At 35.7% G+C, this 17,870-nt stretch overlaps 1 protein-coding gene across 2 annotated transcripts; it reads left to right on the top strand.

Annotated features, from left to right (window-relative positions):
* The first annotated feature begins 9,138 nt into the window (after nucleotides 1-9,138).
* LOC128624533 (serine/threonine-protein kinase pim-1-like) lies at nucleotides 9,139-15,749 on the top strand. Of its 2 annotated transcripts, none has more exons than XM_053652253.1 (11): nucleotides 9,139-9,610; nucleotides 9,714-9,914; nucleotides 10,452-10,697; nucleotides 11,189-11,296; nucleotides 11,457-11,551; nucleotides 12,745-12,792; nucleotides 13,293-13,668; nucleotides 13,768-13,923; nucleotides 14,120-14,214; nucleotides 14,425-14,481; nucleotides 15,486-15,749. In XM_053652253.1, exons 2-10 carry the CDS (start codon nucleotides 9,764-9,766, stop codon nucleotides 14,464-14,466), a joined length of 1,317 nt encoding a protein of 438 aa, XP_053508228.1. In that variant the 5' UTR covers nucleotides 9,139-9,610; nucleotides 9,714-9,763; the 3' UTR covers nucleotides 14,467-14,481; nucleotides 15,486-15,749. The 2 variants fall into 2 exon arrangements, with proteins under 2 accessions (XP_053508228.1, XP_053508227.1); XM_053652252.1 differs by having other exon boundaries at nucleotides 9,142-9,610; nucleotides 10,449-10,697.
* Nucleotides 15,750-17,870: the final 2,121 nt, after the last annotated feature.

Genomic DNA, 17,870 nt, shown 5'->3' with positions numbered 1-17,870 from the left:
AAAATGCACCGCCCCCTAATGAACTATTTGAAAAGTACTGGTATAAGTGAAAGAACTTAGTAATCTATAGTACGAATAACTAGTATATAGCTATTTATCTCTTTATTTTCTTTTATGTATGCAGTATCGTTTTGGTATTATTATTATTAGTGTTTTTTTATTTAATTTTAGTATTATTATTATCACTATTATTATTTATTTATTTTATTATTATTATTATTATTACTATTTATTTTGATTTTATTTTGATTTTTTTATTTTATTTTATTTTTTTCCTGGCAATCTACTGTCCACACTCCAGTCCAGTATGTGGCGGTAATGCACCTTTAGTGGTTTGCCAACATCCATTAAAAACAAAAAGAAGAAGAAGAAGAACCCTGTCATATTAACGGCAGGTGAAATGAAGCTGAATGACCTACTGTGATTGGCCAATGGCTCTAATTAGCATAAAGCGCGTGAGAGACGCACATCTAACGCACTTCCCAAACCATTCCAAACAGTAGCTTACTCTTACCTACTGTATGTGAGGCAACAACTGGTGTGGCGTATTTATTTATTATTTTTTGTGATACACTATTTAGTGTGCTAGTGCGCAATTTGGGACGTTCACCACAGCTGTTTTAATGAGCGCGAGCATGAACTCAACACTCAAAACAAGAAGAAACGTAGCGTTAGCGTTTCTTTTTTCTTTCCTTCTTTCTGGAAACAACAAATAAACCCTACGTTATTTTATAAAAGGCCAAACTTTTCATAAACTCTTCATGGGGAAAGCTCTTTTTTGACCTCAACTACTTTCCCCAACTCATTATACTCGGACGCTCACAGCTCATTTCTGTCAACACAGCACCGAGGTTAGTAGACTGCCGTTAATATTAATTGAGCTTGGGGTTTGGAATGATATATATTTATATTATATTATATTTTGATTCATTCATTTTCTATAACACAGCTCTGACAGGTCTGACCTAACTTGTTCAACCTTGTAATGTAACGATAAACGGATAAAAAAAAACGACAATATTGTATGAAGTTAAATAACACTATGTATTTAATAAACAAGCTAAAATATTGTTAGTGTTGGCAAACTGCTGTGATGTAAGAAGAATAAAACTCTTTGGGAAGTGTTCTCATCGGATATGCTTATTCTTCTATAACAGCATGTACATGCTTTGTTCCTTGCTTAATAAACTGTACGTGTAAGTTTATGAATATTAATGGGAGGTGGGCTGTCTCTGGGGCTTATTCAAATTGCGTCGTGCAGTGCGCGTCGTCGCTTAGGAGTCGCCACGGCAGTGCGGTTCACGAGCGCAAAAATCAGCACATACACAGCAGAGCCTAAATAAAGCAAATACAGATTCATTATTAATATGGAGCAACGCGGAGGGAGAGAGAGAGGCTCCTGATGACAGGTGCACGTGCGAGTGTAATAAGACGCGCATTTTGGTGGTTGTACAGCCTTTTATTATTTTTAGCTTTAGATATTGGACGTATAATTATTATTAAAAATATATTTAGGCATTTGTGGTTGTAACATCCTCAAACTTAGGGGTGTACTCACTTTTGTTGCCAGTGGTTTAGACATTAATGGCTGTGTGTTGAGTTATTTTGAGGGACAGTAAATTTACACTGTTACACAAGCTGTACACTCACTACTTTACATTGTAGTAAAGTGTCATTTTTTCAGTGTTGTCACATGAAAAGATATAATCAAATATTTACAAAAATGTGAGGGGTGTACTCACTTTTGTGAGATACTGTATACAGCATATTTAGAGCATGTTCTGGAAAGTTGTTTGTGCTTTTAAAGCAGTATTTGTTTCACATACAGAGACCAGTCTACCAGCTTGTCACACCAAAAGAAATCTGCGAAAATCGATGGCAGTAAGTCAAAGAACATCTTGTTTCTCTTCTATCATGTGCTGCTATTTTTAATCCTTGTGTTACATTGCGTCCTCTTATTCGGAGTCTTTTAAAGAATCGTCCTTATTTTTTATATGTACTAATTAGGTTCAATCCTAGCATTATAAGAATTATCAGGGAAATATGCATTGTATAAGTACGCCTTTAATTCTACTCTAATTGCTGTTTCAGTTTAAAGCTGATTGTATTTTGTGCCAGGTTGACACTAGAGGATGAGGGAGTGTACGAGTGCTCGGAGACAGGGCTGGTGTTTGAGGTGTCTCAGAGGGTCCAGATCCGCTACCGTGTCCTTTCCTGGAGCAAGTTTGGCGCTTTCCTGAGTGACTCGTGGACTGTGATTCTTCCATCCTCAAGTCCATCCAGTTTCCTCATTCACTCTGTCTGGCAGGTACAGCGACATTATTCACAGTAAGCTACAGTCTACTGTTCATTCTACACTGACATTCATTTAGCAGAAATTTAAAATAGGTACAATCACGCAGATCTGTGTGATATGAGTTGTTTCAGGAAGAGTAAAAATACACTGAAGGTCTGCACTAAATCATGATCTTCTTGTTCTCTAAACTGTGACGCCAAATACTAACATGATATGTAACAAACATAGATTCAAACATAACAAACATAGATCGACTGAAGGCTCGATGAGGCCCTTGTGGTTCTTCACGTGCAGGACGCTGAATTTCACCTCGTTGTCCTGATTTGATGTGCATAGAACAAGAACGTTAAAAGTTTAGATTAATAGATCAATGTTATTTGAGGAATAAAACACTATGAGGTGTGCTATTATAGGAAAATAATCACAGGGTGGTGTGATGCAGGTGATGCAACCCTGAAGTTATTATTATATTGCAATAATATGTCCCAAAGTGTTTTATTTCTTTTATACCAGACCATGTACATGAAAATAATGCATTTCGTCAAAGAGCACATTTTTAAAAACACATTTATTAGGTATACAAGTCCCTATGTATGAGCTGTTACTATAGAAACAATAAGATATTAGAACGAGGAGCGCATTAATATTAACCTATCGTTCATGTCATAGCCAGAACTGTGCTGTTATACGAAAATCCTTCTGATTCAAGCATTCAACCGCGCTGTGGTATTTATTAAGTGTATTTATTCCTTAAAGAATGGCGTCATACATTTTATCCATTTTTAATTATATGTAATGTTGTGGAACATCAACGGAACAGGTTAGTTCCTGTTATCGCTTATGTTACAGTAGCTATAGTCTTTCCCTCACCAAAAAAATACAGCTTTCTCTATAAATGTTTTTAAAACAATCTCACCGAAAACTTCATCATACCATATCAGCTATTACATGTTTGCTGGTCAGATAACAGTACCATTTTGAATCCCTGTATTATTAGGCTTAGATCACATCATACGTGTCCCTCATTATAGAAACAATAGTGTTAATATAATATTAGACAAAGATTTGAGAATTCAAAATTCATTCAAATTTGCATGCAGTTGTTCTGTCTGTGTAAGCTTTTAACGTTCTTGTTCTATGCACATCAGATCAGGACAACGAGGTGAAATTCAGCGTCCTGCACGTGAAGAACCACAAGGGCCTCATCGACCCTTCAGTCGATCACTTGCGCAGTCGTATAAAGTGGAATGTGTCGTCTCTGTCTCCGGTGGGCCCGGTCGTACGGACGTCTAAGCCAGCCGAGCACCACGGTGTTGTCCAGGTCTATAAGGAAGTGGGCCAGCAGGACTCGTACTCCTTCAGGGTCTACCTCGCTACCAACAACGACTCTGACATCGCTGTGAGAACCTTTTTTTTTTGTTCAACACTAATAACTGTGCAGAATTCAGTACCTGATGTTCAAAATCAATTGTTTACATTTCAACAAACACGTTTGTGCAAAGAAGGTACTGGGAGCATCATACTGGTAACACTTGCTGTATTCATAATGCATTATAAATGCATTTACAGTACAACATGTTGTATAGCCTTATAGTGTACCTTATAGTGCTTAACACAAGTGTACACTCTGATTAATTCAAGGTAGTTTAGAATCAATAAACTTATTCTCAGACTTTTACAACAAGGTTATTTAAAGTTTCAGATTTGCTTCATGTTAAAAAAAAATGGTGTTGCTGGATTAAATGTAATTGAATGTGTATTTATACATAATGTATTTATAATGTGTGGGCTAATAAAACATTTCTTAGAGACAGAAGCATGCAAATAGTTTGATCACGGGGGGAAAATAAGAATCACTGCACAGAGCATTGGCATTAAAATCACCAACTATTTATTTAAACATTGTCAAGGAGGCCACTGGTGTTGACAAATGTCAGCACAGTGGAGGTCAGCTGAGGCAAAAACCACCAGTGCTGAAAAGGATAAAACCCCCAAAGCAACTCCAAACATCAATAAAAGGCAGAACATGGAGACTGTTTACTGTTTAAGCAGTTTATCACATTCTCTATTTATATGTAGTAGTCTAAAACTGTATTATAGAAAGCAGTACTGAGATCCTGACTATTTCTGCCCTCCAGAAAAAAAAAATAACATAACTGTGCTTTTAAAGCAGTCAAATCTGTGTGATTAGAAAACAAGTAAAAGTACCTATTTGTTCATGTTGTTCGCACCATAAAAGCAATTTGTCGTAAGTTTTTGAGAGATTAAAAAGTTGGTTTTTTTGCACGCTGACAAATACAACGGTTGCTTGTGACATAGACTCTGTGTTTTGGGCTCATCTGGAGCCCTGTGACGTAGACATGAAGCATGATCATGCCACAGATTTGCAGTTTCACATAAATAAGCTATAAAAAGTATTTTATAGATGCTTTTTGTGTCAAAGCAACAAACATTAATCTGTTATTTTTAAGTGTACAAGACACCTTGTTAGGACTAAGATATGTTACAAACCCGGTCTAGGTCGGGCCGCAACATACAAAAATAAAAAAAAGAAAAGGGTTGGCGAGACCAAGATTGTGTGTGTTTAGTTTATTCTCCAAACGGAGCACCTTTTATATACACAGTGGTTAAATCTTCAGAAGCCGGCCAGGCCAAAATAATAAACAAAAATTCCCTCTACCTTTACCAAAGAAAACTAACTAACCTACAAGAAAAGAAAACAAAAATACACCGTCTTCCCTCACTCCCTAGCTAACCCAACAACAGGAGAAAAGAAGAATCAACACAAATGGCGCCGACTTCCTACCAACCACTCTTAACCGTGCACTATTTACGGACGTGACTATTAGTGGGTTAATTAACAAAAGTAATATGTACATATATTTACACAAGGGTATCACATGTATCGTAATGGGGCAGATCATAAACAAAGTCAAAACAGGCGTAAGGTCATACACAGGCGAAAAGTTCTTCTGTCTACACAAAACGCAATGGCAATGATCTGCCCTGGGATCTTCTTATTCTTTTTGTTTTTAATGGCAGTTGGCAAACCACTAAAGGTGCATTACAGCCACTTACTGGACTGGAGTGTGGGCAGTAGATTGGCAGGATTTTTTTTATTTAAAAAAAAAAATAATAATAATAATAAAAAAATAAAAAATAATAATAAAAATAAATAGAAAAAAAACACTAATAATAATAATACCAAAACAATACTGCATAAATAAAATAAAATAAAGAGATAAATAGCTATATACTAGTTATTTGTACTATAGATTACTAAATTCTTTCACTTATACCAGTATTTTTTAAATAGTTCATTAGGGGGCGGTGCATTTTCCTAGATGTTTTCCCCAGAAAGTTCTCCAGTGTCATGTTTTGTTTTCCAATCTGCATCTCTAGCTCAGCTCTTTCCTCCTCATACCTTTTGCAGTCTAACAAAATGCGTTTCACTGTCTCTTGTGTACTGCAGTGTGTGCAGAGTCCAGTGGGGTGTTTTCCTATTGATCTGCCCTGGGATGGAGACTGACGAGGCTTAAGTACACTTCCGGAAGCGTGCAGGCAACCAATCCTGTCGCGCAAGGCGGGAGCAGGCGTGGACAAGACGTGATCGTCCAGTAGCAGGCCGGAACGTACGCATGCAGTAGGCGGGGCCTAGAGAAGGGGGAGGAGACAAAAGAAAACCCAGCCCACCACCGACATAGACACACAAAGCAAACAGAAATACATTGGATAACATAACAGATACAATAAATGAACTCCGATCCTGTGAACATTTCCAACGTCTTTGTAGAGCAGCTCTGGTTTTGAAATGTACAGAAGTGCTAAGTCAATGTTTTGGTGCGGCATCATTAACAGTATGATTAGGTGCATTCTCTCCCTTAAATTATATTTGTTCTTTAAAGCACCTATTAACACCACAAGGACTCTTAGCCACAGGAGTGCATTCTCTGAAAGCCCCTGCTCTTTGAACACTACAGTAGGCTGTTGGAGGGAATGTTTTGAAGAGCACACAGTTCAGGCTAAGCATGGCCTGATTTAACCATTGACCTATATTTAAGAAAGATATTTTTGATAAACCTGTGTTTTGTTTGCAGTTGTTTGATTTCCATGAGAGCAGATTATTTTTGTGAAATTTTCAAGATCAAAAGGTTAAACAATAAAGACAATTTTTCACAGCCGCCTTTGCTCATATTTACCAAGGGTGCCAATATTATTGAAGGGTACTGTAGGCTTTTAACACACTATCACATTTTAACAAATTAAGTGCATGCGATAGAAGGTATAGTTTGTAACAAAAAAAGGAACAAGGAATAAAAAAACTTGTGCTATTGTAGGAAAATAATCAGTGATGGGGCGGTGTGATGCCACCCTGTCACCACCCTGAAGTGGATTATTTTCCTACTGTACAGTTGTAATCAAAATGATTCAACCCCCATTGCAAATCAGGTTTATTGTCAAAATTTACAAGTTTATGTGATGCATTTGCCATACAAGTCCATTTGGGTTTCAACAAGCATATTAATATAAACTACTTTAATAATAATTATTATTATTATTATTGTTGTTGTTGTTGTTTTTATTGTTATTATCATTAATCACCTTCTGACCAATAAGAACTATGTGGTATAAAATTATTTAAAAACTGACTGGGCTTTAAAAAATATAATAATGAGTATAAAATATAATATAATAATAAGGAGTTATTATTCAATTTTCCATGTATTGTAGTATAACATTTTCAATTATTAAAATGATGTTAATCTGACATGGGGAGCTTCATATTTTGTGGGCACTGAAGATGATGAAATTAATATTTTGTTTCTTTCTCCAGAGGAAAAAAAACTAAACCATCAGAAGGTGAGAAGAAAACACACATTTCTGAGCTCAACATTCAAGGCTCCAGCATGAAGAAGTAGTAAAAACTTTACAAACTGAAATAAAACTCTGGCAGGAAACATCTCCCTGATGATTTTCATTTTTGAATTCATTTTGTTCTTCTGTGTTTCCTTGCATCTTTTTTTCTGTAATGAAAACTAAACTAAAGATAGCCATCCTGATTTGTTGGTCATTTTACCTCTTCATTCTTTCTGTTTTTACAGAAATGTTTCAGAAAGAAAACAAAATGTTACCTGTTACCTGTAAAGTTGATTCTTTGATGCCTAGTGTAACCAAATATCAGGAAATGTTATGGTATTTGATGAAGCATCTTACAGCATACACATGTAGACATTTAGTTTTCATGCACCACACACACACACACACACACACATATATTATTTTTATCTTTTGACGATGAAAGGTAATATACATAGTGATTTAATCAAAATGAGTGTCAAAAAAAAAAATCATTAGTGGGTCTCCCACTTATTAGTACAGAGATGTTCTAAAATGCACTTATGAATATACTGTGCTTGTGTGTAATTGACTATTTTGGCCATCCATTTTGGAAAAGTATTACTTGCTGTGCCCACTTGTTAAAAAAAAAACTACAAATGAAAACCCTTTTTATGTGTAATTTCATGTGTAAGTCTACTACCTATGAATGTAATGCATTTCTATGACATTTGATTTTCTATAAATGTGCTTAATGGATCCGGCTGTGCAAAGTGTTTTTAACAATAGGGATTTCTCTCTTCTACGTGAGATCCTTTAAAGTGTTTGATCAGTGTTGTAGCTACACTTTTAAGACTCGTGTATTTTGAGCCTCTGGTTACATTCCAGCATTTAGCTATAGAGACTACACTATAGATAGAGGGTCAAAAATCAACAAGTGCAAAAATACTATCTGATAATCAAGGGGCAAATGTAAAATCTAGGGGCAACAAGCTTCCCAATATGAAACATGAGATTATGGTTTATAATATTTAATACATGTCTATATAGTGTATATACTGTGGGGGGGGGGACAAATAGAAATATTCAGTTACTACCTGGTGCTGTGTACACACTCCAAAGCACTCCAATCAGTTTATAATCACAACACACATTAAAGCTAAAGCCAATAAAAAATGCTTAGCAAATTAGTCAAATTTATCCATAAAATATACAGCAAAAATACACATGAGTATCTGAACTGTCACTGAAAACTACAAACCACTAATGATGTTAAGTAGGAAACTAAACCTCCCTCACAAAGCAACAGCGGTGAGGGAAAACGCAATGTTTATTGCGAGACACATTACGGACACAGCCTTACTGTAGTTAAGCAACTTGCTCACTCATCATATGTACATTTACTTACACCAAGCCCAAGTCCTCTGGTATTTCTAAAGCCCTTAAATAAAGTCCAAGGTGTTAGTGTTTAGCCTTGGATGACACTGTGTCTGTCCCATGCAGAGCATCTCTGCACATTATCAGAGATGTTTTCTCAAGTCTCTGATAGCACAAATAATAGAGTCACTTGTTCTGACTGATGACCTTGTTCACTATTCTCTGTACTCACCATCTAACCAGTAAAGCTGACCTACAAACACTAATAATAAAAAGAGAAACAATAACAACAAATAACGTTTGATAAATTTGATAAACTCTTTCTCAAAAATGTACTCAGCCTTTAAAGTGGACTTCTGTAATGAGTATGAATGAAGAGGCAGAGAACATCCTGACTATTAAATATCATGCTTTCCAACTGCACTAGGACAAAAGTAGAATCTAACAGCATGTACATTTGAACATATATATACTCTGTGAACTTTAAAAAAAGTCACAAAAACACAAAAGATGATTCCAGCAGCAGTACAAGCAGATGTCAGTGCCTGTAGTTAGTGTGCACTGAGTCTTCCCAATGTGTTTCCAGCTGTTTACTCATCTGTAACTGTTTTCGAACGCTACTGAGCTTTAAATCATGGTATATTTTGTGTATGAGCCCATTCGGTAGTGAAATTCATATCTAATTTGCATATGATTTAACAGCTTATTTTAATAAATATCAATAATCTAAAAGGTGAGAGTTATACCGGACACCTAGATGAACACTTTACAGTTGGTTGTGTGACTGTAAGTCATTCCCTTCAAATGCTATTGAAGTTAGAAACGTGTATAACAATGTCGTATGTAACTTTAGAGACGGTCCCTTAATTTCCGCATATCCGTGAATATCGAAGAAAAACAACCAAACATTCGTTTTAAGAATGTTTTTGAATCATAACACTGTTGCGTCATCGAGCTGTGACTTCTACTGTATTGTTAGACAACTCGCATCATTTCACCTTCACGACGCTGTGAGCACAACTACAAGCTATTTTCCACCTTTCACTGCTACTGAAACCGAGCTGGAAACGCTGTATTGCTATTAATATTATTCAGAAGAGCGTAAGTTGCCTCCATTTATTATAGAAACAAGAAATTCTTTAAAATAATAATAATAATAATAATATCTGCAGTAATCTCAATAAATTTTATATGAAATATTTAGAGGCATCCTGCTCCTACACTCCAAGAACACGCAAGCAGAATCCTCCACATATGGAAAAGGTGTGTCTTCTTCATGAAGAGCCTGAGCACCTGCTCATGGAGAGGCCAAAGAAAAGCAAGAGAACACAGACAGAGGAAAAGAATATGAAGAGCCAGAAAACAGGAACACACACTGAGAAAAGAAACAACTCTTTGCAAAAAGGTTTGCCCAAAGTCTCACCTTTCATGGTACAAACAATATAGACAAACAATATGGCTGTTACCTGTGGAAGTAGCACAGAGCTGGATCTCTGAAAAAAAAAAAGAGCTACACTGAGGAAATATGGTTCAGACTGTATGTAAAAAGTTCACATTTATTTATTTGCTTGTTTGTTTGCCCTAATAAAATGTAGTGTGTTAGGAAATAGCAATATACAGACCTTCTATGTGGTATGAAATGGAGGGTAATATGGCAAAAATATCATCACCATAGTGGAAGACATTTTCAGGATACACAATATGTATCAGGATATTTATGTTTGCAAACTAAGCACTGGCAAAAGAGTTATAGAATACCACAAAACATAATTTTAAAAATAGTTTATTTTCAATCATATATACAGCCCCAGTGAGTAACACTTCAGTCTTATAAAAGTAATGACGATATCTGCAGTCCTCTTAGTAAAGTGTTTTCTGTTAAAACCGTATTTTATATTGTGATAGACAGCCCTAGTCATTTATTAAATATTATCTTCAGCAGGCCCGCTGTCGACTGAGAACCAGTCAGAACCGTCCTGCTCCTACTCTCTAAGAGCACGCAAGGAGAATCCTCTGAAAAGGAAAAGGATGGATCTTCTTCATGAAGACTCTAAGCCCCAGCTCAAGGAGATGCCAGAGAAACGAAGGAGAACAGGGACCGAGGAGAAGAATGTGAAGAAAGAAAAGGGAAGCGCAAAGAGACAGAAAACAGGAACACGTCCTGTAAAAAGCAATATTTTGCAAACAGGTTTGTCCAAATTCTAACCTTTCATATTACACACATCATGGACTCGTAATGGCCGTTACCCCTGGAATTTTGTTTGCCCTAATATAATACAGTACCTTATAATAACAATGTATGTACACAATGACTATAATGGGGCAAAAAATAAATAAAATCATATCACCATAGTGGAGGACATTTTCAGAATACTCAGTATGTATCAGGATATTTAGGCTTGCAAACAACGTACTGGCAAAGCAGTAATTACCAAATAAAATATGGGGGAAAAAAAACATTATTAGACTTTAATTCCTAAACAAATATATTATCATGAAACATCAGGAGAATGAAATGTATTTGGTACATGTTTCAAAAATCTTGTTAATGTCCACTGTTCAGTGTAATAAAACAGTGATAACTGCAGTACTCTCAATAAAGTGCATCATGAAAAAAAACCTACTGTATATTGTCATATCAGCCAGCGGTAGTAATTTATCAAATATTTTCTTCAACAGGGTCACTCTCAACTGAGACCCAATCAGAGCCACCCTGCTCATCCACTTTATCCTATATAAAGGATCTTATTTATTTACCATCTGAGCCGCAGTCCGAGGACATGCCAGGTCAGTTGAAAGTCAACCATTGTGGACAAATAATAGCAGTTACCTGTGGAAGTATCACAGACCTGGATCTCTGATAAAATGATCTATTCTGAGAAAATATGCTTCACATTGTATGTAAAAATGTATGTATTTATTTATGTTTGTTTACTTTGTTTAACAGAGGATTTTTCTCAATGCTACACTATTGGAAAGTGGCTGGGAAGAGGTGGCTATGCTTCCGTCTATGCAGCTGTTCGTACGTCAGATGGGGAAAAGGTGAATATCAGCACACTCACTGCTGAATACGATACACGAATTGTAGAGCATTACATACTACTACATGTTACTGAAAAGCTCCAACATATAACCAGGAAATGACTGTATACAATAATAACACAGAAAATTAATGTACACAATCATTTAAAAAATTTCACAGCAATGAACTAAATATTTTAATAGTTCATAAAATAAATCTGGACCCTAAAATAACTACACTGAGTACAATAACTATTAATATCTTTATTTATAGTTAAAGGAAAACTCCACCCTGAGACACCTTTTTGTTTATATTGAAATATTAAGCGATGTGCTTAGAGGTTCTGGAGCTAAATTGTTGGTTGGTGTTGTATTTTCATTAGTTGCTTTATTATTGGTTTGGTTGTCTGCTATCCTGGTGTCACACAGGCACAGTGCTAGTACAGTTACAGTGGTGCTTAATGAGATTAAAAAAAAAAAAAAAGATGAATACATGGTTGATGTGGATTCTTAAAAAGTCTTAAAACGTCTTAAAATTGATTTTTTGAAATTTAAAGTCTACAATGCTTTAAATATGTTTACATTTTAATGATTGTGTATTAAATTCTGAACTTAAGATTTAAGGCAGATTTAGAAATCTGGGCGTTCGGTTACGTGACCTTTTTCACTTTTGGGGGAAAGTGCTAGAACCGTTTCAGAGCTATATGAAGTACAACATAGGATGTTTTGCAGGCCTGCTCACGTATTTGAATTTATTTGGATTTGTTCTCATGTTGACATGGTATTAATGTTTATTTGGCCATGTCTTAAAAAGAAACTAAAAAGCATTGAATTTGATTTTTAAAAAGCTGTAGCGATCATGTAATGTGTAAAATGTTCAAGGTGGATTTTTAATCCCCTATTCCATTAGGTAGTGCTGTTGATTAGGTTAGGCCTGCCTGTGATAACAGCCAGACACAAAAGACCTAGGAGGATATAGGCTAAATCAGTTCCTCAATCCAGTGGCTAAGCCTGTTTAGTTGTGTAGTCAAAGTCTTGTAGAAATTAAGAAACAATAAAGCAGATAAGATCTACGAAAAGGCAATTACATGTTTTCTAAATGAATTCCCTAATTCATTCAAGCTCTACCTTTATATATTTGCATTTGTATAGGCCAAAGTTGGTTGGCTACTTAGCTATTTCTTTGTGTCTAATTATCTATTTCTGTTTTTCAGGTGGCCGTTAAATATGTGTTAAAGGAAGCGGCGGAATATTTCACCCTCGTAAGTGAATTTACTTTATTTTTTCTGATTTTTCCAGATGGCAAAACACTTTCTAGACCAAAACTGGAGCTGATCAAAATGTAGTAAAAATGTAGTAAAGTGTAGTGTAGTGTACTATAGTAAAATACATGTGACAATCAGCCATTTTATTTGATAAATTAAAAATGATTCAAATAAAACAAAATGTAGATTTGATCAAATCATTTTCTATCCTTTGTGGTAAATGACCAATATAAGAAGAAATAAAAAGATAAATATAAGATATATAAGACCAATATAAGATCAAATAGGAAGAATTTTTTTTTATCCCACCCATCTCTTTCCCTACCCTGTGTATGGTAGTTTTGTGGAAATAATGATAAATGCTGGTTTTATTTAAAGCATCACTGAATGGCTATTATGGCTTGAAAAAAATTTTATTTCACTTGCACTTTAATCAGCTTGATGTTTACATTCATTTCTATCCAATCCAATACTAACCATGTCCACCCTTTTTTCAGCCTAGTGACACACGTAGTATCCCTCTAGAGGTGGTGCTTATGGAGCTATGCAAAACACATCACAGTCCATATGTGATAAAAATTCTGGAATGGTTCGAGACGCCCAAAGGCTTCCTCTTGATCATGGAGCGGCCCCACAAATATATCACCCTCTCCAAGTTCTGTAGACGTCTACAAGGCAGAATGTCTGAAGATCTGGCTCGAATCATCATGTGGAAAGTAGTTCAGGCTGCAGTTCACTGCAAGAGGAACGGTGTGCTCCACCGAGACATTAAGGAAGACAACATTCTCGTGAACCCGGAGACCCTGGAACTGAAGCTGATTGATTTCGGCTATGCTTATCTGCTCAAGGACAAGCCCTACAAGGCATTTGGAGGTACGTGCACCTCAGAGATGAGTAGATTTGATGGGAATTCTTTGGTGGATAATTTTTTGTGATCTTGCTGATGATACGCTTTCTCTGTCCTTCTTTCAGGCCCTCCAATTTCCCTCCCAATTCAATGGATAGCCGGACATACCTGGCCAGAACCTGCCACTGTCTGGGATCTGGGTGATCTCCTCTGTACCCTGACATGTGGAGAAAAGCCTTTATATTGTTACATCCCACTCTTCATCCATGGTCTGTCTGAAGGTGAGAAAATACAGATGCTTTAAATTCACACCTGTGTACAAAGCTAGAACTCTTCCATGGCAAAATGAATAGAAGTATAATTATTAGAAAAATTACTAACTGACAGAAAATGTGAATATGAAGAAATTTTTATCTCATTTTATATAGATACAGTACCAGTTTTCTGTTTTAACCAATTGCATTATTGCACACACAGCCTGCCTCAGTCTGATAAATTGGTGTCTGCAAGAAGACATTAAAAAACGACCAAACTTTGAGCAGATCCTCCAGCACGACTGGTTCCAAGACAAGGTTAGTGCAGAACAACAGAATAGACCTAAATATAATTAACTGAGTTAGTGTAAACTCATGGTGTCTATTGCAGATGAATTGCACTACATCAGTACAGAATTTTGCAAAAACAGATTGCTAATCTAACAATATTAAATGCAAGTATAAATTTAAAAAACTATAGAAGGTAATGTTTAATGTAATATATGTACGTTAATATTTATCTCATAGTTTCCCTCCAGAATAAGAAGAAGAAGAAGAAAAAAGATGTAAAAGCAGACAGGAACGGTGAGAATCTCCTCAATATCTTCATATGCATGTGTTAAAACATTTCATTAAAGTCCTGAAGTGATGTATGCTAGTAAATCAGTTTTTTCGTTTCATGGCCTCTGCCCTGTCCAAGGCAGCAAAGAGGGGTTCTTCATATAAATAAATAAATAAATGTGTGTGTGTGTGTGTGTGTGTGTGTGTGTGTGTGTGTGTGTGTATATATATATATATATATATATATATATATATATATATATATATAGATAGATAGATAGATAGATAGATGGATAGATATAGATATAGATAGATAGATAGATAGATAGATAGATAGATATAGATATATATAGATATATATCCACACACACACACACGCACATGGGGGGGGAAATAAATATTGAACGCGTCAACATTATTTTCAGTAAATATATTTCCAATGAGGCTATTCACATGAAATGTTCAACACACATCAGTATTAACTCGAGAAATCCGTAAATATAAAGAAACCTAAACATTAAAGTCCATAAATAAAGTAAAATAACAATCATCAACATCATCATCATCTGATTTATTGTTTATATTCCCTGCCACTCAAATATTTCTGAACATGCAGAGGGTTTTTATTATTATTATTATTATTATTATTATTATTATTGCGTTTTATTACAGTTACCCTATTATTTGCATTTAAAATGGAAAAAAGTAAACAGATTTCATTAAACACGTAAATGTTTTGTAGTTAGAGCCAGAATATTTTCCCCAATAAAATAAAATTCCTATTCCTTAGAAAATGAAATTAAAAATGTAAATAAGTTCAAATAACTATTTCCAAGTTATTTAATGTACTTTAATCTAGTTATTTGGCACATGTCCTCTTCCCTTACTATGTTCAGTTTGAGTTTTATACACCGTTGGGAATTTAAGTAGCTCTGCACTGTTAAAGGAAAATGAACCAGAAAAGGATCAAGATACAGTAGAAGAACATTTTTGATTTGTTAACGATTTTGTTTCTTATTATGTTTCAGTTTATTGTGACTCAGACGAAAAATGGAGAAAACCCCAGGCAGTGAGACGCAGTGAGACGCTGGAGTTGAAACCCTAAAGATAGTCCTTTACGTAATCATTCTGGAAGAAAAAAACAAACATTCGTTTTAACAATGTTTTTGAATCAGGACATACACAACCATTTGGCCGGCGCTCTAAACACAGATATGAATGAAATACAATTTAGATTTTTTTATTTTTTCAATAAATTACTTTTATTTTTTCAATAAATAACATGACTACCAGGCAAATGGTATGGCTAAATCATTTTATTTATTAATTGTTTTGCAATATTTGTTTAAGTTATGTCTAACATGTTTAAGTAACCGTCTTCTCTGGGTAATTTGTAGTGGGTAGCGCCCCAACACCCCCCCCATGGACCAACCGCCACTGTTAGGGATTACGTGTGCGATATGGCAAAGGAGACCCACTCAGACACTGCTGGCAGCATTTATTTACATGCTTGGTGGTAGGCTAGACACTGGGGTCTGATTACACTTTTGTGTATTATCCTGCTAATGTAGCAAGCTCAGTAGCAAACAGCGCATGGTGCAGTGAGGGGAATCCCACTTGGACCATGTTTTTGGAGATGGGGTGCTGTGGGGGAAGGTCATGTGACAAACACTGTTGAGTAGATAACACCAAGGGAGAACTCGACCCAGTGGAGACATGATGGAAGAGTGGAGGGAACCCAAGTACCCACCTAAGTATGCACATTAGTAGAGTTCTCCTAAATAAAGTAGATTTAGGTGGTAAGTGTGAGATAAGGCAAAGGAGACCCACTCAGCCACATAGATATTATAATAACTTCATTAAATATAAATAAAATGAGAAATGAAATGATGTTTAATTACTATGGGTTGCATTTAATATCAGTTTGACATTAAGATTAGTAAGCTATTTCCTTAGAAAGCTATTAGCCTTTTTCCTAATATGGATCATGTTTGTGTTAGTCTACTTTTAATTAGGACTCTATTGTTTTTAAGATGATAAAGATAAAGATTTTAACTCAATTTACAGTGACCATGAGCAGAGAGCTTACATTTAACTGTTTATGACAGACCTCCTGATTAAAGTTTAAACGAAAAAAGATTGGTATCTGGATCGGTATCAGCTGTAAAAATCCTGATCGGAGCGTCAGTAATGAACACCATTAAACTAAAGCGCTTTGCATCTGACGGGTAAATGAACTCACCCAATCACATCCTATATGAGATTATTCAGATATATGCACAATATACACAGAGCGGTTTGAGAACTGACTCCAGCCCACAACCATGACAGTGGAAAATGTCTAATAGTGTAGCTTTAAATATATTTAAGAGGAGCAGACGTCAAACACTGAACATTGAGGTTTATTGTATACGTTTACAAGGTGGAACAGGTTAACGGTTGTTTTTTGCATACAGTCTGTAAAATTAGCTGAAAATATTAGATTTAGTTTATCAGACGGTAAATGAATTTGTCATTGCTCACACTATGTTCCTAAATTCTGTCATAATTGACCAGCTCAAGTTTTCTCAAGCCTACTTGTGTGTTATATTGTGGCATGAGAAAACATAATAAATGTGAAAGTGCAATAAAAATATGTTGTCACTAAAATCAATTTATAATCGTGATAAATAATCGAGATCTCAATACTGATCAAAATAATCTGGATTATCATTTTGGCCATAATCGTGCAGAACTAAACTGTAGTGAGCAGAAAAGCATATCAAAATCCACAACACGTCGAACCTTGAGGTGGATGGGCTACAACAGAAGACCATGTCTTCTGAAAGCTGAGGCTGTAGTTGGCACAGACTCACCAAAACCGAATAGTCAAAGACTGAAAAAATTTAGCCTGGTTTGCTGAATCTCCACATCTGCTGTGGCACACAGATGTTGGGTTAGAATCTGGCACCAACAGCATGAATCCATGGACCTGACCTGCCTTGTGTCAGCAGTCCAGGCTGGTGGAGGTGGTGTAATGGAGTGGGGAATGTTTTTTTGGCACACTTTTGGCCCAGAAAATTCCATTCAGTCATCGCTTGAATGCCACAGCCTATTTGAATATTGTTGCTGACCACATGGACCAGCATCTCAAAGTAATGTTTCTAACATCTTGTGGAACCCATGCCATGAAGAATTGAGGCTGTTTTGAGAGCAAAGTGAGGCCCAACCCAGTATTAGTATAGTGGTCTTAATAAAGTGCTCAGTGAGGGTTTATATATAGAGGGACTATTTCAATGATTAACAAGTACATTAATATATCTACAGAAGCTCATCACATGAGGCAAGAAACCCTTCAAAAATCACTGTGGTAAATTAGTTTGATGGGCAGAGTTGCATATCTAGTACATATAGCCAATTACCTTTCTTTTCTA

The sequence above is a fragment of the Ictalurus furcatus genome, chromosome 20 (assembly GCF_023375685.1).
Source record: "Ictalurus furcatus strain D&B chromosome 20, Billie_1.0, whole genome shotgun sequence".
Lineage (NCBI taxonomy): Eukaryota > Metazoa > Chordata > Actinopteri > Siluriformes > Ictaluridae > Ictalurus > Ictalurus furcatus.
The sequence above is the reverse complement of the archived record's forward strand: the minus strand, read 5'-3'. Positions and strand labels throughout refer to the sequence as shown.

What these genes read in the sequence shown, in the direction of transcription:
- LOC128624533 (XM_053652252.1), top strand. Translation starts at nt 9,764, where the DNA reads ATGGAAAAGGTGTGTCTTCTTCATGAAGAGCCTGAGCACCTGCTCATG. An exon ending in GCAGTCCGAGGACATGCCAG is followed by an intron (nt 11,297 to 11,456) that starts GTCAGTTGAAAG and finishes TTTGTTTAACAG; the next exon opens with AGGATTTTTCTCAATGCTAC. An exon ending in GTACGTCAGATGGGGAAAAG is followed by an intron (nt 11,552 to 12,744) that starts GTGAATATCAGC and finishes TCTGTTTTTCAG; the next exon opens with GTGGCCGTTAAATATGTGTT.